Source organism: Mycteria americana, chromosome 1, assembly GCF_035582795.1.
Source record: "Mycteria americana isolate JAX WOST 10 ecotype Jacksonville Zoo and Gardens chromosome 1, USCA_MyAme_1.0, whole genome shotgun sequence".
NCBI lineage: Eukaryota > Metazoa > Chordata > Aves > Ciconiiformes > Ciconiidae > Mycteria > Mycteria americana.
Genome location: NC_134365.1, coordinates 54,965,972 through 54,987,111, shown reverse-complemented (window position 1 = coordinate 54,987,111; position 21,140 = coordinate 54,965,972). Strand labels below are relative to the sequence as shown.

The 21,140-nt window shown below is 53.1% G+C and overlaps 8 protein-coding genes across 8 annotated transcripts; 4 read left to right on the top strand and 4 right to left on the bottom strand.

The window, feature by feature from the left end:
- Positions 1-7,053: 7,053 nt before the first annotated feature.
- LOC142408442 (histone H1.11L-like) lies at positions 7,054-7,891 on the top strand. The gene has a single exon (XM_075498964.1). The coding sequence runs from the start codon at positions 7,063-7,065 to the stop codon at positions 7,732-7,734; it is 672 nt and encodes a 223-aa protein (XP_075355079.1). The 5' UTR covers positions 7,054-7,062; the 3' UTR covers positions 7,735-7,891.
- Positions 7,808-8,801, bottom strand: LOC142408472 (histone H2A-IV-like). Its single transcript, XM_075499030.1, has one exon. The coding sequence runs from the start codon at positions 8,740-8,742 to the stop codon at positions 8,353-8,355; it is 390 nt and encodes a 129-aa protein (XP_075355145.1). The 5' UTR covers positions 8,743-8,801; the 3' UTR covers positions 7,808-8,352.
- Positions 8,802-8,804: 3 nt separating this feature from the next.
- LOC142408479 (histone H2B 5) lies at positions 8,805-9,599 on the top strand. The gene has a single exon (XM_075499055.1). It carries the CDS (start codon positions 9,076-9,078, stop codon positions 9,454-9,456), a length of 381 nt encoding a protein of 126 aa, XP_075355170.1. The 5' UTR covers positions 8,805-9,075; the 3' UTR covers positions 9,457-9,599.
- A 1,375-nt stretch (positions 9,600-10,974) lies between these two features.
- On the top strand, positions 10,975-11,513 carry LOC142408458 (histone H3). Its single transcript, XM_075499004.1, has one exon. It carries the CDS (start codon positions 11,010-11,012, stop codon positions 11,418-11,420), a length of 411 nt encoding a protein of 136 aa, XP_075355119.1. The 5' UTR covers positions 10,975-11,009; the 3' UTR covers positions 11,421-11,513.
- Positions 11,514-11,771: 258 nt separating this feature from the next.
- LOC142408455 (histone H3) lies at positions 11,772-12,340 on the bottom strand. The gene has a single exon (XM_075498988.1). The coding sequence runs from the start codon at positions 12,303-12,305 to the stop codon at positions 11,895-11,897; it is 411 nt and encodes a 136-aa protein (XP_075355103.1). The 5' UTR covers positions 12,306-12,340; the 3' UTR covers positions 11,772-11,894.
- Positions 12,341-13,597: 1,257 nt separating this feature from the next.
- Positions 13,598-14,276, bottom strand: LOC142408493 (histone H2B 1/2/3/4/6). The gene has a single exon (XM_075499081.1). It carries the CDS (start codon positions 14,237-14,239, stop codon positions 13,859-13,861), a length of 381 nt encoding a protein of 126 aa, XP_075355196.1. The 5' UTR covers positions 14,240-14,276; the 3' UTR covers positions 13,598-13,858.
- A 286-nt stretch (positions 14,277-14,562) lies between these two features.
- LOC142408475 (histone H2A-IV) lies at positions 14,563-15,424 on the top strand. The gene has a single exon (XM_075499042.1). The coding sequence runs from the start codon at positions 14,588-14,590 to the stop codon at positions 14,975-14,977; it is 390 nt and encodes a 129-aa protein (XP_075355157.1). The 5' UTR covers positions 14,563-14,587; the 3' UTR covers positions 14,978-15,424.
- Positions 15,425-15,662: 238 nt separating this feature from the next.
- On the bottom strand, positions 15,663-16,447 carry LOC142408433 (histone H1.01-like). The gene has a single exon (XM_075498953.1). It carries the CDS (start codon positions 16,442-16,444, stop codon positions 15,761-15,763), a length of 684 nt encoding a protein of 227 aa, XP_075355068.1. The 5' UTR covers positions 16,445-16,447; the 3' UTR covers positions 15,663-15,760.
- Positions 16,448-21,140: the final 4,693 nt, after the last annotated feature.

Genomic DNA, 21,140 nt, shown 5'->3' with positions numbered 1-21,140 from the left:
TGGTCTGCCATTTGCTGCTGCTGCTGATGAGAGCAAGGACACTTTTGCCTGGAGCATCCCCACCTCCAGACACCCCAGACCTCCCTGGACTGGTGCTGTGCACTGTGGTGGTACCATCAGATGGCTGTGATCCTAGGGAAGGTTTCCTTCTGTATCTCCCAAACATTGCTCATACAGGTACCCCTGCTCACTTCCGTACTGAACTCAGTATTTGGCAGGGGTATTTGGCTGTTGGGATGGCCTTTATGTCCGTCTTTAATCAAGACTCTGAATTGGACAAACCTGCTTTGGAGACTGGTTGTGGACTCTGCCTTTAGGGATAAATTGCATTCTTGATACCTAGATCAGATTTTAATCCAAATCCACGAGACTAACATCTCTTGGAGTATCCTAGGGCTCCCCTCCAGGCTGGGTATTATTTTATAGTTGCAGCACCTCAGAGACTGAGTGACTGTACAGATCAGATGACAACATTTTGTACTGAACTGTTACAGCCCTAGAAAAACGTTTTCATGCTTGAAGCGGCTCTACAGGCTTGGAGAACTGGAACTGGGCAGAGAAGGCCTCTTATTGACAGCCCTTCCTTGAACACAGTGCAGTCAGGGAGCTAGATCAGGTCTCAGAAAGCAAGTATATTGCTCTATTTTGTGCCTCTTTAGAGAGGTGTCTGAAGGTGACCATCCTTCTTTCAGCTTTATTACAGACCAAGCATTGCACCTGAAACACTTTTTCTTCTTTAGCCATTCTATAGGCAGGTCTTCCCATGGTGGATGGTCATGAAGGAGCCTAGCAAAAAGCAGTCTCTTTGCCTAAAATCTCCTCCTCAGTAGGAGTCTTTCCCTCCTTAGCACAGTAGACTGTAAGTAGGCATTGGTAATCGAGCCACCTACTTCTCACCACCTTTTATATTTCAGGAAACATACGGTAGCTGACGCATTTCCTGATGTCTACTCAAAAATCACATTAGTTTGGATCCAGGACCTCTGATTACCAACATGAAGCTACAGACAACTCACAGTTTCTTGCTCTTCTGCAGCAATCTCCACGAACTTGGCCGGTGCCTGTTATCACCTAATGTGCAGGGCAACAGAGGTAGGGAGGAAGCTGGTGGTTTGCTCATTGCCTCGTGGGCAGAACCGAGTGGTGAACGGAGGTGGCCTCAGTTTCAAATAAGTGTTTGCTCCCTGAGGCTACCCTGTGACCTAGCACAGCTTTTGTAATACTGATCAGGCCATGATTTTAAATTCCCTTGTTCTGGGCCTCTTCAAGACTGGAGGGTGAGACTTTCCCATTTTTAAGTGTGTATTATACTTCTTATTCTAGACAGCTTGATGTAAGGAATACTAATTCAGCCTTCAAGGCCACAGAATTCCTTTCTTTATATTTCTTGGAAAAGAAGAGGCATCAGTAGGCCAAGAGGAATCTTTCCCTTGTAAGGCCCCTGGGACAAAATTTCACTTTTTTCTGAATATGGAAGTGATGGAACAGCTGTCATAAGAATTCTCATTTGAATACATGCCAGCAATAAGGAAAGAACATTGCTTCATGCAGGTAATTTTTAAAAACCTCTTAGAAGCTGTTCATCAGTTCAAAACTACCAGAGGAGTCTACTGGAAAAGGAACAAGAGACGTGGATGTATTCAGGGTCCCAAAACTAAGCACTTTACATAACACACGTTACATATGCACAAAAAGAAGGTGGCAAAACAACCCACCAGAAGTATCCCTCCTCCTCCAGCTCTTCTCTGAAGACGTCTGCTTGCCCAGCTCCACACAGCTCCCCTGTTTTCACAGGTGCAGTGATGCCAGCAGCTATTTTTACACTTAGCTCAGGGCAGCGCTTCAGCTGCTGGACATCCGTGCCAAACTGCTCCTTTCCTTTGCAGACTCTGCATCCCAGCGTCCTCTAGGAAAAGTGCAGGGAACATGGTCTTCAATCTCTGCCCTCCAGCAACACAGGGAGAGGGGCCAATCTCTCCTCCCTCAAGGACGTTTGTCCACCTGTGCTGAGCCACTGTGAGCTTGTTTTTTGTGAGGTGGCAGCTCATCTCCCTGGCTTCTCTGCAGAAAGTGGAGGTGTGGCAGGTTGTATTTAGGCACTGTGGGTCACTGATGGTGGAAGAAGGGAAATGAGAAGAGTCAAAGCTATCGGTTAGTAAAGGAGGAACAAAGCTAGTAATGCAGGATCTTTCCATGGAGGCTGCAGAGGTGCCTAAATGCAGTGAGGGCTCTTCTGAAAGCAGGTCTTTTCCCAAACTGTGGGTCACAGCACTCGAGAGGTGAAACAGGTCCAAAAGGCAGCTCTTAAGTGTCTAGATTAATCAGAGAACAGCTAATATGCTTAGCTGCTGACAATAAGTAAAGGCGGTTATCCTCTCCTTGGCCAGGGTGGGCACCAATGGGGAGCAGGTGAGCCCGAAGGGCTGCACACCAGCCAGAAGTTTGAGACCAGCTGCCTTAGAGGAAATGAAACTGGCTGAGGTACCCCTATGACATAAGTGTCATGGTTCAGAGTGGGACAGGAAAGGATGGGAGTTCCCACTGGCAGTTAGTAGGGAGACTTGTACGTTGTCGCCCAGACCAAAACTGTGGGTCAGCATCTTCTCTAGATAGAAGCTAAAAGGTGGAACAAATGGCTCTTTCTACTGGCCCCTTTCAGGTTTGTGACTGTGCTGGAGGGGATGGAAATGCTGTTAACTAGAAGGACAGTTTGGCAACTGAAGCTGGCTGCTGTTAGTCCAAAGCCTCTTGAGATATTTCCTTCTGAGGGTCAATGAAATGAAGGTGGAAGATCCAACTGACAGCTGTGGGTCCTATACAAGGTCAGCCAAGCCATTCCCAGATTTTGATGTGTTTGATGACAAAAGAGTTAGGAATAACTAAACTGAGGTGCAGGAACCGTTGTGCTCAGCTGTCTTGGTCCTAAATCTGGTGACTGTATCCAATGTCAATGATAAGTGCAAGTGGCAGTAGAGTGTTGTTATAACTGAAGTCCACTTCTCTGTGTACTAGGACTGTAATCAAACATTTGCATGCAACTTGACCAAAATTGCTCTTTATTGTCTGGATCTAGAGGTATGTTGAAGCAGTAGCTTTGAGAGCCTTTTATAGTCCCTGCTACACTAAGAAGAGGTCCTGGCAGGGCACCACTGGTCCTGACCAGCATCTCCTTGGGCTCTCCCTACCCTGCCCAGGTCCTAGGACCCCATTTCAGACCCCCAGTACTGTCAGACCCTGCCCCAGCAACGCTGCAACAGTGCTGGTCTCCAGCTCCACACAGCGCTGCCTGGCCATGGCCCCACTGCACCAGGGAGGTGCCCGATGCTCGGGGCTGGGGCTGTGTCTGACCCCAGAGCCCCTCACCAGGCCTGATCGTGACCCCACCTGCAGACTGACATCCTGGCCTGGCCTCTGTGTGTACAGGAAGGAGCTGAGGTTGGTGACAAATTGGAAGTCAAAATGAGCAGACAGATTCATTGCATTTTGAACAAGTTTTGGTTTTTCCCCTGTGAAACTAGATGAATCATCTCTGAACCGTTTTTCTCCTCACAGGAAATGGTGAGAGGTAACACGTATGGCTGGGCCTCAGGCGGAGCATGGAAAACCTGAACCAGGCAAAAATAGGAGGATCCAAGTAACTGCATTTTTAAGAAACATGGATAAGTGACTCTCAGTTCTCCCATCTCCAAAATGGGGATGGGCTTTACATGTTTGGGAAAGGTGTGGCAATGTGACATGAATAAATGCAATGCAGTTAAATACTGATGTGGAAAAGTCATAAGGAAGGGGAGGAAAAGGAGCAAACAGTTCAGGAAGAATTATCCTCAGTATGTGTACAAACAGCTGAACACTGAACCTCTGTAAGGTGCTCTTCCTAGGACTTCTAATGTTATCTATGGTGGCCACTATGCTTTGTCACCTACTGCCAGGTTAAGTTTCACAAAAGGGACATGCAAAAAAATGGAACATTACCCTAATCTTGCAAAAATTGCTTGTTGTCTCGTAGGCGTTATGTTTGGTTTGTATTACTGCATATTTTTTCGAGTTAGTAGGCATATGTTATTGGTTATAACAATCTATACTTTTCATACTGGCTGGGAAGCACTCTAAAGAGGCTTTCAGACCTAGCCCTGCAGTCTGAGCTGGCTCACATTGATAGCACTGGCAAAAAACTTTCTATAGGATTTGCTGGCAGATCTTTGTTACTCTACCAGATATCTCTGTCCATACTGACAGCATCCAGAGACCAACAGCATTGAATACCACTGAGGTCCTGTTGTTCTTGATCGTCACCTCCTCTAAGGCAAGGCGGGAAAGCTTGCTGTAATTGTGATGGCAAATGCATAAGAGGGAAGGAGAATCTCTCCCAGCAAGCATCCTCCCTGTCTGTTCCTTTTTTGTGTCTGCGTTGCAGGGAAACGTGTACTACTTCCATGTATCCTTACTAAGCTTGATCATGGCTAGACTAATGACCTCTGGTGCGTAACTTCAGGCTTTTTGTGCTGCTAATCACACAAGGAATAGCAGTATTTGGAGGAGGAGGGCAAACCACGGTCCTTGTGTATTCACTACTGAAGGAGGGGACACTGTATTCAGCTCTTCTTTGCCTTGATTTTTCTCTGGTACTTCTGCATCCTCCCACTAATACACATGGCTTGACTGCTTGTCTGTGAGATGGTCATGAAAATATATTTTCTCCTTAACAATAAGGGAGGGGAATAATGGAGTAAACACATAAGTGGAAAAATCAAATAAGTAGAAGCACCTAAAATAATTACAAAAAATAGCTTCAAGTTGCAAAATGGCCATTTAATATTTGATGGAGATCGATAGCCTCCAAAGTGGAGTAAGACAAGGACTACAACAATGTGCTGCAGTGTTGCTCTAGCACATACTGAGAGGCTTTTCCTCTGGAGGTGGTTGGTGTTGTAGTTATCACTGCTATACAGGATTTAGAATACTGCTATACAGCTGTATTCCATCTGACTCTGTGTGTGTAAGGAAAACAGTCTTGAGAATATCATATTACAGATTGGAGGAAAATGTGCTATTGTGCTGCATTATTACTCTTGCAAAATAAGAGTTGCAAAGAATGGGGGAAATTGTTTTATTGTGAGGTAGAAAGGCTTCTGTCCCAACCCCAGTATTGGCATTGGCAATGTGAGAAGAGTAGGTGAGGATAAAAAGATTCAGCTTACAGGCACTGTAACAAGTTTAGTTTTTAAAGGACATCAGGGCTTTTACCAGACCTAGATGGGATGGAGCAAACATACAGTCATCCACCTGATTTCAGGAAACTTTAGTAGACATTAGTAATTTCACTATTCAATTCTTTATGCCCCATGTTACTACATGAAGTAAATCTGTCTTACAGTCAAGTTCTCTTGCCTTTGTAAAATTCCTGATGAATATTGCTCTATAAACCATCCCACTTCCAACACAGCTTGGATAGCCCAGACCCAGATTTGCTGAATTTGCCATCTTATTTGCCCTCCCTGCCTCAGGGGTAACTTCTCAGCTACAAGACCTCAATGATGGGGAAGAACTAGAAAGAAAACATAAGTTGGAGAGAACAGTATGTTTATTTTCCTGAAGTCCTTTTTGCCATAAGGATACGGGAAAAGGTCAAACTGCCTATATAAAGCTTTAAAGAATGGGACTTTGAATTAATTGAAGATGAAGGGTCACCCAAAATCTTCAAGAGGTTCATTTGCCTTCCCTGTAGCGGAATGAGAGAGGGGAATGAGGTGATATTTTTCCACTCACAGATCCTGCATTTCACTGAACTAGTGAAGCTGATCATCTGATCAGGACCATACGTAAACTGTACAAGTGCAGTTTGTATACTATCAGGTAGAAATGCAGCAATACGATAGTGCTAAACTGGGTGACAGCTATGAAACTTCAAGTTAAATGAATTAGGAACTCCTGCCAGAGGCGCAAAAATATATACAAAGTTTTAGCTGATAAGGAGGTGTGCATGCTAACAGAGTAGTCACCACATTGTGGACAGACAGCTTTGCATCACTTTGTGCTGCAGCCAAAGGTTTTATGTAGGGAAGCTGCTGTGACTTGATCTGTAACCTGGCAAAAGAACAGTGAGCAAAAATCGTGATTTTTCTCCCTAGCTTGGCATGAAAACATGAATAAAATGGTGCTTTCATATCTCTTGTAGGCTCAATCTCTGCCAATTTTTTTCCATGTTACTGAATCATACCAATAGATTTTACAGAAATAGCACGATGTGCTTTATTTAGAATGTGATCTGTTTCTATATGCCAGAGACTTACATGAAACTCAGTAATTCGACACAAACCTTTTCATCTTTGGTCTTTGTGTCCCAATTTATCCCATTAACATTAAAGAGCCTTTTGCTATGTTAACAAAAGCAATGAGTTGCAGAGAAAGTAGTCCATTCTGAGGTAAATAAAGTACATGCTGTCTATGATTTCACGGGTAGCCTCTGGAAATTTTAGCTTTGGAAGTACGAGGAAAAAAATCCCTAACTGAGTGTTTCGCAGTAGCCAGAGGTATAAACGTCGGTAAGAGAAGCAGAGGCACGGCTTGTGGGAGTTTGTGCTACCTCACTCTCTTTGAAACCATTTTATTTTAAAGAATGAGATTCTAACTGCTCGCTTTCTTCTCTGATGTGAAAAAGACCCTCTGAAGATTAACACTGAGTTTCCTGTCTCACGTTAACTTTAAAGGAGAATTTCTAATTTACAAAGAAAAACAAAACTTTCGCTCTCTCAAGGTCCGTTCGGTTCCAGGACTCGGGGTTTATTGACCCTTCTCTACCCAAACGCCACTCTTTTCGCGGCAGGACACCGATAGGCGAAAATAGGCACTTCCACGGCCTCCCAGATGTAGAAAAGGGGCAATTTCGTGACAGATAAAATAGAAAAAAACCATTTTATTATCCCCGAAGAAACACAAGCCGGAGCGCGGAGCGCCGGGCGGCGGCGGGGCGGGGCGGGCGGGCGGCACCAATCAGCGCCCGCCGCGCTGCTATAAATGGGGGCGCCGCCGCCGCTGCTGCCCAGTGCTCCCCGCGCCGCCGCCATGTCCGAGACCGCCCCTGCTGCAGCGCCCGCCGCCGCCCCGGCCCCCGCCGCCAAGGCCGCCGCCAAGAAGCCGAAGAAGGCGGCGGGCGGCTCCAAAGCCCGCAAGCCGGCGGGCCCCAGCGTCACCGAGCTGATCACCAAGGCCGTCTCCGCCTCCAAGGAGCGCAAGGGGCTCTCCCTCGCCGCGCTCAAGAAGGCGCTGGCCGCCGGCGGCTACGATGTGGAGAAGAACAACAGCCGCATCAAGCTGGGGCTCAAGAGCCTCGTCAGCAAGGGCACGCTGGTGCAGACCAAGGGCATTGGTGCGTCTGGGTCTTTTCGCCTCAGCAAGAAACCGGGAGAAGTGAAGGAAAAAGCCCCCAAGAAGCGGGCGCCCGCAGCCAAGCCCAAGAAGCCGGCGGCCAAGAAGCCCGCCAGCGCCGCCAAGAAGCCCAAGAAGGCGGTGACAGCGAAGAAGAGCCCTAAGAAAGTCAAGAAGCCGGCGGCAGCTGCGGCTAAGAAAGCGGCCAAGAGCCCCAAGAAGGCGACTAAGGCTGCCAAGCCCAAAAAGGCGGCAGCAGCAGCGAAGAGCCCGGCCAAGGCGAAGGCGGTGAAGCCCAAAGCAGCCAAGCCCAAGGCGGCCAAGCCCAAAGCGGCCAAGGCAAAGAAGGCGGCGCCCAAGAAGAAGTAAGCCCCTGTGGAAGAAAACTCTTGCTGCGCACTTAAACCCAACGGCTCTTTTAAGAGCCACCCACAGTTTCTCAAAAAGGGCTGAAATGCTGTGGCTACCACGCGTTTTGGGGACGGAGAGAACGGGGAGGTTTTCAGGGCAAGGGCTGCTGGCGAGAGCGTCTGCTGGCGAGAGTGCCGCCGCCTTTTAGTTCGGGGACAGGCAGAGGAGGGTCGGAGCAGCGAGCTTTCGGGCTGATTTTAAGCTTTCCCCTCTGCTTAGCAGCGAGGAAAGCGAAGCAGCGCCCTGCTGCTTTGGAAAGCCCGCACGGCGCGGGGATTGGCTGCAGCTTCGGAAGGGCCGAGCTCCTTCCCGGGAGCGCTGTCAGCACCGCCCAGCACCGCCCCCGGCCCGGGGTTGGGACGCACGGCGGGGTCGGAGGGGCGTGTGCACGGGCAGCGTCCCCGCACCTAGCGCGGATGTTTCACTTTCAGCCTAGGCCGAGCGCTTCAAAAAGTTCCCCGTTTTTCTGGTAATTATTTAATGAAGTTCAAGCTCTTTTTCTGAATACGTTGGTGGCTCTGAAAAGAGCCTTTGGGTTTCTCTGGGAAAAACTTCCCGGGCGTTGTTCTTCGGCGTTCACTTGGCTTTAGCCTTGTGGCTGTCAGTCTTCTTGGGCAGCAGCACGGCCTGGATGTTGGGCAGCACGCCGCCCTGCGCGATGGTCACCTTGCCCAGCAGCTTGTTGAGCTCCTCGTCGTTGCGGATGGCCAGCTGCAGGTGGCGGGGGATGATGCGCGTCTTCTTGTTGTCGCGGGCCGCGTTGCCCGCCAGCTCCAGGATCTCGGCCGTCAGGTACTCCAGCACGGCCGCCAGGTACACCGGGGCGCCGGCGCCCACCCGCTCCGCGTAGTTGCCCTTGCGCAGCAGCCGGTGCACGCGGCCCACGGGGAACTGCAGCCCGGCCCGCGACGAGCGCGACTTGGCCTTGGCCCGCGTCTTCCCGCCCTGCTTCCCGCGGCCCGACATCGCAGCCACTCGATACCGAAGAGAAAGAACCGCCCCGAGATGAAAGCAGCTCGGCAACTCGCCCTTATATCCCCTCTCAGCGAAAGAAGCGAATGTCGATAGGCTGAGGAGGTGACATTGAGAAAACAGCCAATGGGAACGCGGATCGAATTCTAACCAATGGAGATGAGCTACGGAGTCCTGTGACTGCAAGAACATTTCTTGACCAATAAAAACTAAGGCTAGACGAAACCGTAATTTGCATACAGGCCCTATAAAAGGAAGGCGCTCGGGGTGCTTTTCTGTGCAAGTCCGTGAGTTTTTTAGCGGCTGTGTAGTGAAGGACTGATTGTAATGCCTGAGCCGGCCAAGTCCGCCCCCGCGCCCAAGAAGGGCTCCAAGAAGGCGGTGACCAAGACGCAGAAGAAGGGCGACAAGAAACGGCGTAAGAGCCGCAAGGAGAGCTATTCCATCTACGTGTACAAGGTGCTGAAGCAGGTGCACCCCGACACGGGCATCTCGTCCAAGGCCATGGGCATCATGAACTCCTTCGTCAACGACATCTTCGAGCGCATCGCCGGCGAAGCTTCGCGCCTGGCGCACTACAACAAGCGCTCCACCATCACCTCGCGGGAGATCCAGACGGCTGTGCGGCTCCTGCTGCCCGGCGAATTAGCCAAGCACGCCGTCTCCGAGGGCACCAAGGCTGTCACCAAGTACACCAGCTCTAAGTAAGCTGTCTCTGCGCCCTGTGCCAGACCTCCTCGACCCAAAGGCTCTTTTAAGAGCCACCCACCTTTTCAGTGAAAGAGCTGATGCTGTGGTGACTTGTTCCTAGCTGTCCCAGGTACTTCTCGGGAAAGAAAGCACTACCAGTGTGAAAGTACTGTCACTTGTAAGGAACTCGGGATGTACCTGTTTGGGGTAAGCTATGTGTTCTACATCTGCCTCCGTGGAGCAGAGAACCTTCGCAATTCCATAAAGATATCCCGGGAGGCCTCTTTGCTTTCGTGTCCCGTTTGGGGGGTGGGAGGAGGGTGTCTTAAGAAAAAGCGACCGATGTAGGTGTTCTTTTTAAATGCCCGAAAGAAGCGTGTTCTGGGTAGGCGGTGCTTGCTCTTTTTCCCCGTGAGGCACTCTAGCAGAGTGGGCATACATGGAAAGCACAGGCGGTTCAAGAGGACCGTGTGCTTTCTTTCAGCAAAAAGCTCCAGGCTGGACCCCCCCACCGTTAGCGTTCTCGCGGGCGACCGGGGGAAGTAAACCGCGGCGCTTCAGGGCGTCCTCGCCCCCGAACCGCGCAGCCCTGCCCGTCGTCCCGAGCGCACGGTCTACCCCTTCCGGCGCTCGCCCGCTTCTCCCTCCACCGCCCTGTTCCCCCGCGCCCCGTAAATCCCGCAGCCGAGCAGCGCGCGGGAGCAGGGGACGGGCGGGAGGACCCGGAGCCGCGCAGCCGCCGGGCTCGGTCCGACCTGAGTGAGGACTGCGCGGAGCTCCCCAGCAGGCGGGCCCGGCCCGGCGCGGTGCCGCTCCCGAGAGGGCGGTGATTGGTCGCGGTGGCGCTCCGGCTCGGAGCCCGGCCTCGCTTCACCAGGGCGCGCTCCTCCGGAGAGAGGCGGGCCTTAAACCGGGACGGGGAAGCCGTCGGGAAACGTTCGCCTTACGCGAAACGTCGGCTGCTACCTGCGCCTACCGCGTTCCTGGCGCGGCCCTGAGCCGAACGCGGTTGCTGAGTGGGAGGAAAGAGCGAGCGCTCGGGGGAGAGGGAGGCTGCCGTGCGAAGGAGCCTTTGCCAGCAGCCCCGATGCCGGGGGCGGGGGGGCGGTGAGGGCGAGCGGGCTGGGAAGAGGCCGAGGCCCAGGCGCGGGCGACGGGGTCCTGCTGCACCGGTCACCTGCAGGCGCTCCTGCCATCCCCCCGCCGCCTAAACAGTTGTTCGCGGGGCCGGTCCACGCATTCCTCCTTACACAGCGAGGGAGCCGGCGCTAAAGCCCTCTAGAGAGCCGGAAAGGAGCAAGCGGCCGGGCCGGGGCAGGCCGTGGCGGGAGGAGGAAGGGTGGGCCGGTTCGGCGGCTCTGGGGGCGGAGAGGGCGGAGCGGGGCGGGGGAAGGGCGGGATTCCGCCGGCGGGGCGCGGGCTTTTCGAATGCTCGCCTCGCCCAATGGCGGCCGGCCTCGCGCGGGCGGCCAATCGGCAGGGGGCTTCGGCTATAAATATGGGCCGCCGCGGAGCCGCCGCCACGGCTCGCTCGGTGCCGAGGCGGAGCGCGTAGCGGCGAGTGCGGAGCGATGGCGCGCACGAAGCAGACGGCGCGTAAGTCGACGGGCGGGAAGGCGCCCCGCAAGCAGCTGGCCACCAAGGCGGCCCGCAAGAGCGCGCCGGCCACGGGCGGCGTGAAGAAGCCGCACCGCTACCGGCCCGGCACGGTGGCGCTGCGCGAGATCCGGCGCTACCAGAAGTCGACGGAGCTGCTGATCCGCAAGCTGCCCTTCCAGCGGCTGGTGCGCGAGATCGCGCAGGACTTCAAGACCGACCTGCGCTTCCAGAGCTCGGCCGTGATGGCGCTGCAGGAGGCGAGCGAGGCCTACCTGGTGGGGCTCTTCGAGGACACCAACCTCTGCGCCATCCACGCCAAGCGCGTCACCATCATGCCCAAGGACATCCAGCTGGCCCGCCGCATCCGCGGCGAGCGCGCCTGAGCCTCCTGCCGCAGCCCCTCCCCGGTTCCGGCAGACGCTGAGGCCGCCCACACAGACCCAAAGGCTCTTTTAAGAGCCGCTACGTGCGCAGTAAAAAGGGCTGTTATTGCTTTCTATGCTTAAGAAAATATTATTTCCTTTTTAGTATGGGCAAAGCATTACCGTGTAAACTGCCTTTGTAAGATCAAATTTTAAATCCCCATGCAGGTCAAATTTCCTTACATTAATAAATTATAACAGACCAGTGTATTGTATAGCAAATGAAAGCTAGCTACATCAGTGTCACTGATATTATTCTCACTGCAATTTCCTAAGGCAGTTACTGAAATGTCGTAGAACAACGTATTTTTCAATTAAATTCTGAAGTATTACAGCTCTTTTTATTGCACATGGAGTGGCTCTTAAAAGAGCCTTTGGGTCTGTGTGGGCGGCCTCAGCGTCTGCCGGAACCGGGGAGGGGCTGCGGCAGGAGGCTCAGGCGCGCTCGCCGCGGATGCGGCGGGCCAGCTGGATGTCCTTGGGCATGATGGTGACGCGCTTGGCGTGGATGGCGCAGAGGTTGGTGTCCTCGAAGAGCCCCACCAGGTAGGCCTCGCTCGCCTCCTGCAGCGCCATCACGGCCGAGCTCTGGAAGCGCAGGTCGGTCTTGAAGTCCTGCGCGATCTCGCGCACCAGCCGCTGGAAGGGCAGCTTGCGGATCAGCAGCTCCGTCGACTTCTGGTAGCGCCGGATCTCGCGCAGCGCCACCGTGCCGGGCCGGTAGCGGTGCGGCTTCTTCACGCCGCCCGTGGCCGGCGCGCTCTTGCGGGCCGCCTTGGTGGCCAGCTGCTTGCGGGGCGCCTTCCCGCCCGTCGACTTACGCGCCGTCTGCTTCGTGCGCGCCATCGCTCCGCACTCGCCGCTACGCGCTCCGCCTCGGCACCGAGCGAGCCGTGGCGGCGGCTCCGCGGCGGCCCATATTTATAGCCGAAGCCCCCTGCCGATTGGCCGCCCGCGCGAGGCCGGCCGCCATTGGGCGAGGCGAGCATTCGAAAAGCCCGCGCCCCGCCGGCGGAATCCCGCCCTTCCCCCGCCCCGCTCCGCCCTCTCCGCCCCCAGAGCCGCCGAACCGGCCCACCCTTCCTCCTCCCGCCACGGCCTGCCCCGGCCCGGCCGCTTGCTCCTTTCCGGCTCTCTAGAGGGCTTTAGCGCCGGCTCCCTCGCTGTGTAAGGAGGAATGCGTGGACCGGCCCCGCGAACAACTGTTTAGGCGGCGGGGGGATGGCAGGAGCGCCTGCAGGTGACCGGTGCAGCAGGACCCCGTCGCCCGCGCCTGGGCCTCGGCCTCTTCCCAGCCCGCTCGCCCTCACCGCCCCCCCGCCCCCGGCATCGGGGCTGCTGGCAAAGGCTCCTTCGCACGGCAGCCTCCCTCTCCCCCGAGCGCTCGCTCTTTCCTCCCACTCAGCAACCGCGTTCGGCTCAGGGCCGCGCCAGGAACGCGGTAGGCGCAGGTAGCAGCCGACGTTTCGCGTAAGGCGAACGTTTCCCGACGGCTTCCCCGTCCCGGTTTAAGGCCCGCCTCTCTCCGGAGGAGCGCGCCCTGGTGAAGCGAGGCCGGGCTCCGAGCCGGAGCGCCACCGCGACCAATCACCGCCCTCTCGGGAGCGGCACCGCGCCGGGCCGGGCCCGCCTGCTGGGGAGCTCCGCGCAGTCCTCACTCAGGTCGGACCGAGCCCGGCGGCTGCGCGGCTCCGGGTCCTCCCGCCCGTCCCCTGCTCCCGCGCGCTGCTCGGCTGCGGGATTTACGGGGCGCGGGGGAACAGGGCGGTGGAGGGAGAAGCGGGCGAGCGCCGGAAGGGGTAGACCGTGCGCTCGGGACGACGGGCAGGGCTGCGCGGTTCGGGGGCGAGGACGCCCTGAAGCGCCGCGGTTTACTTCCCCCGGTCGCCCGCGAGAACGCTAACGGTGGGGGGGTCCAGCCTGGAGCTTTTTGCTGAAAGAAAGCACACGGTCCTCTTGAACCGCCTGTGCTTTCCATGTATGCCCACTCTGCTAGAGTGCCTCACGGGGAAAAAGAGCAAGCACCGCCTACCCAGAACACGCTTCTTTCGGGCATTTAAAAAGAACACCTACATCGGTCGCTTTTTCTTAAGACACCCTCCTCCCACCCCCCAAACGGGACACGAAAGCAAAGAGGCCTCCCGGGATATCTTTATGGAATTGCGAAGGTTCTCTGCTCCACGGAGGCAGATGTAGAACACATAGCTTACCCCAAACAGGTACATCCCGAGTTCCTTACAAGTGACAGTGCTTTCACACTGGTAGTGCTTTCTTTCCCGAGAAGTACCTGGGACAGCTAGGAACAAGTCACCACAGCATCAGCTCTTTCACTGAAAAGGTGGGTGGCTCTTAAAAGAGCCTTTGGGTCGAGGAGGTCTGGCACAGGGCGCAGAGACAGCTTACTTGGAGCTGGTGTACTTGGTGACAGCCTTGGTGCCCTCGGAGACGGCGTGCTTGGCTAATTCGCCGGGCAGCAGGAGCCGCACAGCCGTCTGGATCTCCCGCGAGGTGATGGTGGAGCGCTTGTTGTAGTGCGCCAGGCGCGAGGCCTCGCCGGCGATGCGCTCGAAGATGTCGTTGACGAAGGAGTTCATGATGCCCATGGCCTTGGACGAGATGCCCGTGTCGGGGTGCACCTGCTTCAGCACCTTGTACACGTAGATGGAGTAGCTCTCCTTGCGGCTCTTCTTGCGCTTCTTGTCGCCCTTCTTCTGCGTCTTGGTCACCGCCTTCTTGGAGCCCTTCTTGGGCGCGGGGGCGGACTTGGCTGGCTCAGGCATGGCAACAGAGGCGCGTCGCTCCCTCACCCGCGGACAGCGCTCACCAAGCACCGGACGCTGCCGCTGCCCGCCGGGGCCCTTTTATGGAGCCGTAGCGCACAGAGGCCGCTCGCAGCGTCGCGCCGCCATTGGCCGGCAGGTGTCCGTCAGGGCGTCCCGCCGCGCTCGGCTGTGCTATTGGCCGCCTCGGGATTCGCGTTGCCATTGGCTGTCGAGGCGACACCTCCTGCGCAGCCTATCAGCGCAGGCGCCGCTGCTCCGCCCGAACCGAATATAAGCCGGCGGGAGGGCGCAGCCGGGAGCTAGTCGGTGTTTGCGGGGAGCCGGGGTAGGTGCTGGGTGGCTGCGATGTCGGGCCGCGGGAAGCAAGGCGGGAAGGCGCGGGCCAAGGCTAAGTCGCGCTCGTCGCGGGCTGGGCTGCAGTTCCCCGTGGGCCGCGTGCACCGGCTGCTGCGCAAGGGCAACTACGCGGAGCGGGTGGGCGCCGGCGCCCCGGTGTACCTGGCGGCCGTGCTGGAGTACCTGACGGCCGAGATCCTGGAGCTGGCGGGCAACGCGGCCCGCGACAACAAGAAGACGCGCATCATCCCCCGCCACCTGCAGCTGGCCATCCGCAACGACGAGGAGCTCAACAAGCTGCTGGGCAAGGTGACCATCGCGCAGGGCGGCGTGCTGCCCAACATCCAGGCCGTGCTGCTGCCCAAGAAGACCGACAGCCACAAGGCTAAAGCCAAGTGAACAGCGAAGAACAACAGCCAAGAAGTCTTTCCCAGAGAAACCCAAAGGCTCTTTTCAGAGCCACCCACTATATCACTGAAGAGTGAAATTGCTTTAGGTGTGTTTGGAAACGTGGAGGAAACGCCAATGGAATTCTTCCTAAATCGAGGAATGAATTGTTTTTCAAATATCATGTTATATCTTTTTTTAAAATGTATGTCTTACTGTGTTTGCAGCTGAGATTAATTCTCAAAACTTAAAATGTTTCATGTTTTGCATCCTACAGTTCTCTTTTCTAGTACAAAAGAAATCTTTTCCCTGTCCAATCCTTTCTTACAGTTGAGGCAAACAATGGAGTAGCAAGCAAAAACGGTCCTCGCCCCTCCCCTCTGCTTCCCCTCCCACGTAGTCGCACACACGGATGCAGAAAAGAAAGTGTTAAGTCCTGGCTACACGACTGTGTTTAAACACAAAGGAATACCAAGTCCCTAAGTACTTAAACCGCCTCCAAGCAATGTCCATCGTCAAAGGAGTGATGGATCTCCCAGTGCTACCGCAAGGTAGTAAGGAGAGCGGCACCAAGGGCTAGTCCTCAGGTAGTGAAGTTTCTCCCAGTCACGGCGCGCTGTAAGAGCTGCCGCATGGGGTGCACCCGCAGGCTATGAAGCTATTTCCACCACTTAGCCACAATATAAAGTAAGAGAAAAAAAAAACCTTATTTCAGCCCTTTTTAAAAAACTGTGGGTGGCTCTTAAAAGAGCCGTTGGGTTTAAGTGCACAGCAAGAGTTTTCTTCCACAGGGGCTTACTTCTTCTTGGGCGCCGCCTTCTTTGCCTTGGCCGCTTTGGGCTTGGCCGCCTTGGGCTTGGCTGCTTTGGGTTTCACCGCCTTCGCCTTGGCCGGGCTCTTCGCTGCTGCCGCCGCCTTTTTGGGCTTCGCAGCCTTAGTTGCCTTCTTGGGGCTCTTGGCCGCTTTCTTGGCCGCGGTGGCCGCCGGCTTCTTGGCTTTTTTAGGACTCTTCTTCGCTGTCACCGCCTTCTTGGGCTTCTTGGCAACACTGGCGGGCTTCTTGGCCGCCGGCTTCTTGGGCTTGGCCGCGGGCGCCCGCTTCTTGGGGGCTTTTTCCTTCACTTCTCCTGGCTTCTTGTTGAGGCGGAAAGAACCAGAGGCGCCGGTGCCCTTGGTCTGCACCAGCGTGCCCTTGCTGACGAGGCTCTTGAGCCCCAGCTTGATGCGGCTGTTGTTCTTCTCCACATCGTAGCCGCCGGCGGCCAGCGCCTTCTTGAGCGCGGCGAGGGAGAGCCCCTTGCGCTCCTTGGAGGCGGAGACGGCCTTGGTGATCAGCTCGGTGACGCTGGGGCCCGCCGGCTTGCGGGCTTTGGAGCCGCCCGCCGCCTTCTTCGGCTTCTTGGCGGCGGCCTTGGCGGCGGGGGCCGGGGCGGCGGCGGGCGCTGCCTCAGCAGCCGGGGCCGGAGCGGTCTCGGACATGTTGCTGCCCAACGGGAGCGCGGCGGCTGCAGCGGCGGCGCCCCCATTTATAGCAGCGCAGCGGGCGCTGATTGGTGCGTTGCCGAGCCCGCCCCGCCCCGCCGCCCCGCGCTCTGCCTGCCGCTCGGCTTGTGTTTCTTCCTCCTCAAAAAAGTGCGTTTTTCGTAAAAAAGCCGTGCCCGCGGCACCCCGTTACTTAGCAGTCTTGATGGGGACAGAAGATATTTTTGTCTTTCGGCGTTTCTTTTAGCTGAGAGGTACAATGACTTCCAGGCAAGCCAATAATCCCTGAGTTTGGGCATTGCAGGCAGAGCTGGACGGTGAGATTTTTATTTCTCCTTTTGAATTAAAACTTTCCTTCTGACAGCACTGTCACAGTGGCAGCGCATTCATGTTCCTGAGACGGTTTTTCATCAACGTAGTGCAAAATGGAGGTCATCTCGAGACATTTTCGTAGCGTAAATTAGCTTTGAAAAGAAGCAAGTAACACAAAGTAGCCACTCGGCTCTGTATCTGGGTTATGAGCTGTTTCCCGTAACACGGCTTCATCCCTTAAAAATAATGAAACCTTTGGACATAGTGCCCTGTTTAGCTCTACTCGCAGCTAATAAAAAGTAAAAGAAAGACAGTTTTCACCAGAAACGTGAATGTGAAAAACAGCTCTCTTAAATCAGCAGGTACTTTCAACATCTCATAAAAACATACGGAAGTTCTTTCACTGTTTCCTGCAGTTTTCTGCATCCTTGTATTAATATTTTGATGAACTATACTCCCATGTTTTTCTCGAAAATACTTATTTTGCTTAAGCATAATAGGTAAACACATTCATTTGTATGTTCTTATTTTAAGATAGTTTATTTTTGTGCTTGCTTTTACACTGTACGTCAGGCATTTTGTCAGCCAGAATCAGCAGTTGTGCAAAAAAATCAAAACACTGTGGGCATGTTTTCTTTATGAAAAGCAGAGGTAAGGCTGCAGTTGTTTCTTTAATAAAGTGATATAAATCAAGTGGCTTAATCGAACAATTATGTCCTCAGAACTGCCAAGATAAACTAGGGCATGGCTAAAAAGCCATGAGTTTTATGATGTGGGATAAACTGAATATACATATAATAGTTTTTTTTCTTGGACGAGTTGGATAGAGGAGTATCACGTGCAAAAAATATGTAGTACAATGTGGGAAAGAATAGGAGACCCCGGTGATTATTTCTTATGACTGAAAATGCAGTCATTTGGCTTCTTTCACTTTTTCTTTCGATACTGTAATATCACCCACCGTCTTGTGGAGTTTTGGCGATGGGGGGGCAGTTTTAAGAGCTTGTCCATGGTGCTGGTTTACCATGACTAGGGTGCACCTGAAGTGTGAGAAACTGCCAAGAGATGTGGTAGCATTTCAGAGGGCCTTTTGTCTAGGTAAGACAAACAGCAGAATCACATCACATGTGAGAGTATAAAAACAGAAGGTCATGTGGATTTGGAGCCAACATGTGTGCTGATGCTATATTTCATGGTTGTTTTACCTGCTGACCCCACTGTGGATGGTGGGTTGTAAACTACATTGTCACAGAAGTTGATCTGTTGGGAAGGACACACACCATTGAGCAGAAATTTCTGGCGGTTAGGTCTGTAGCATACATATTTCCTTCAAATTCTGTATCTTACTCCCTTCTCTTCACTGCTATCAGAGTCAGTCCTCTGGTAGCTTTACCTCTAAATTCCTTTCATCCTCCGCAAATTCATTTTTCGAGGTTTAGGCTAGGCCTCTATCCTTCTTCCAAACACCTGATGTAGCAGCACAGTCCTGGAGCAGTCTAGATGCTCTCCTAAAAGCTCCTTTTTCTGGTGCTCCAATATTTCGACCACATATCTGGACTTTTTAATTTTGTTTTTTACTATCATAGACAGTTAGTTTTAGGCTCAACAAAGGAGGAGATGCAAAGAGATCTTGCAAATGTTATTGGGTGGAGCAGAGCAAGGAAGAAATACTTTTTCAAGTGCCCTTTAGTTCCTTTAATTTAATGGGCAATCTTATTTAAAAAAAAATCATTACTTATTTCAAATAATATCTTAAACTTTTTTTTGTGATATGAAGCTTTGTAAAATGATGTATTCAGTAAAAGACAGAATTATTTCCGCTTCCTATTTTTCCCTGAAAGTAATAGCCAAGCAAACAGAACATTTATTAAAATAAAAAAGATTTCTGGGAAGGTAGAAGGTAGTGCTCACAGTGGACTGTGATATTTGGATGTGACAGGAATTTTTCAGAACTTCAGGCAGAAATATGAGGACTCATTTTTCTCCTACTCTGGTGTTGGATAAATGTTTTCATGACAGTCCTTCTTTTGAGTCTGAGTAACTATAGAATCATAGAATCATGGAATGGTTTGGGTTGGAAGGGACGTGCAAAGATCCCCTAGTCCAGCCTCCCTGCCATGGGCAGGGACATCTTTCACTAGATCAGGTTGCTCAAAGCCCCATCCAACTCGACCTTGAACACTTCCAATGACAGAGCATCCACAACTTCTCTGGGCAACCTGTTCCAGTGTCCCACCACCCTCATTGTAAAAAAATGTCTTCCATATGTCCAGTCTAAATCTACCCTCTTTCAGTTTCAACTGTTGCCTCTTGTCCTGTCACTACGGGCCATGGTGAAAAATCTCCATCTTTCTTACAAGCCCCCTTTATATATTGAAAGGCCACAATAGGGTCTCCCCCCACCCTTCTCTTCTCCAGGCTGCACAATCCCAACTCTCTCTGTCTTTCTTCATAGGAGAGATGTTCCAGCCCTCTGACCATTTTCGTGGTCCTCCTCTGGACCCGCTCTAACAGGTCCATGTCTTCCCGGTGCTGGGGACCCCAGAGCTGGATGCACTACTCCAGGTGGGATCTCATGAGAGCAGCACAGAGGGGGAGAATCACCTCCCTCGACCTGTTGGCCCCACACTTCTTTTGATGCAGCCCAGGATATGGTTGGCTTTCCAGACTGCAAGTGCACATCGCTGGCTCACATCCAATTTTTCATCCACCAGTATCCCCAAGTCCTCTGCTGGGCTGCTCTTAGTTAATTCATCCCCCAGTCTGTAACTGATATTGGGGGTGGCCCCAACCCAGGTGCAGGACCTTGCACTTGGCCTTGTTGAACTTCATGAAGTTCACATGGGCCTAGTCTTCAAGCCTGTCAAGGTCCCTCTGGAGGGCATCCCTTCCCTCTAGTGTGTCAACTGCACCACTCAGCTTGGTGTCATCCGCAAACTTGCTGAGGGTGCACTCAATCCCATTATCTATGTCATTGATTAAGATATTAAACAGTACTGGTCCCAGTACAGACCCTTGAGGGACACCACTCATTACTGGTTTCCACTTGGACATGGAGCCATTGGCTGTAACTCTTTGGATGCAGCCATCCAGCCAGTTCCTTATCCATCTCATAGTCCATCCCTCAAATCCACACCTCCCCTCAATCACCTCCCTGTCTTCCATCCATATGCTTTGACATAGCTTCCAGGAGGATCTGCTCCAGGATCTTACCAGGCACCAAGGTAAGGCTGACTGGTCAGTAGTTCCCAGAGCCCTCCTTTTTACCCTTTCAAAAAAAAAGGGTTTGATATTCCCTTTTCTCCAGTTACTGGGGATTCCACCTGATTGCCATGACTTTTCAAATATGATAGAGAGGGGCTTAGCAACTATGTCTGCTAGTTCTCTCAGGACCCTGGCACGCATCTTGCCAAGTGCCATGGACTTGTGTATGTTCAGGTTCCTCAGACGGTCTCAAACATGATCTTCTCCTATGATGGGAGGGACTTTGTTCCCCCAGTCCCTGCCTTGAGGTTCAAGGACTTGAGAGATGTGGGAAGAGAGATTTCCAGTGAAAATTGAGGCAAAAAATTTGAGTACTTCAGCCTTCCCCATGTCAGTTGCCACTAGTTCTCCTGTCTTGTTTGTCAGAGGGTTCATTTTCTTTAGTCTTCCTTTTCTGATCAACGTACCTGCAGAAGCCCTTCTTATTATTCTTCACATCCCTTGCCAAATTCAGCTCCAGATGTGCCTTAGCTTTCCTGATCCCATCCCTACACACCTGGACAGCATCCCTATATTCTCCCCAGGATGTGTATCCCTGCTTCCACTGCCTATGCATTTCCTTCTTGCACTTCAGTTCGACCAGCATGTCCTTACGCAGCCATGCTGGTCTCCTGCCTTCCTTGCCTGATTTCTTACACGTGGGAATTGAGAGCACTTGTTCTCTAAGAAAAATGTCCTTAAATAGCTGCCAGCTCTGTTCTGCTCCTTTATCCCTGAGGGCACTTTCCCAGGGGGTCCCACCCACAAGGTTCTTAAACATCTGAAAGTTCACTCTAGTAAAATTCAAGATCTTGACTTTACTTTTTGCCTGGCCCATATCCCTCAAGTTTGTGATGGGCCTGGGCCCAGGCTGCAGCCCAGGCTGCCACCAATCTTGACCTCTCCGATTAGTTTATTTGTGTTGGTGAGCAAGGTCCAGTAGCACTTCTCCTCTGTTTGGGCTGTTTTTCACCTGGATTAAAAAATTATCCCCAACACACTGCAGGAGTCTCCTGGACCACGTACAGCTTGCTGTGCTGCTTTTCCAACAGGTGTCAGGTTGATTGAATTCCCCCAGCAGGATCAGAGCCTGCGAGTGTGATGCTTCCTGTAGTTGAAGCAAGAAAGCTTCATCAAC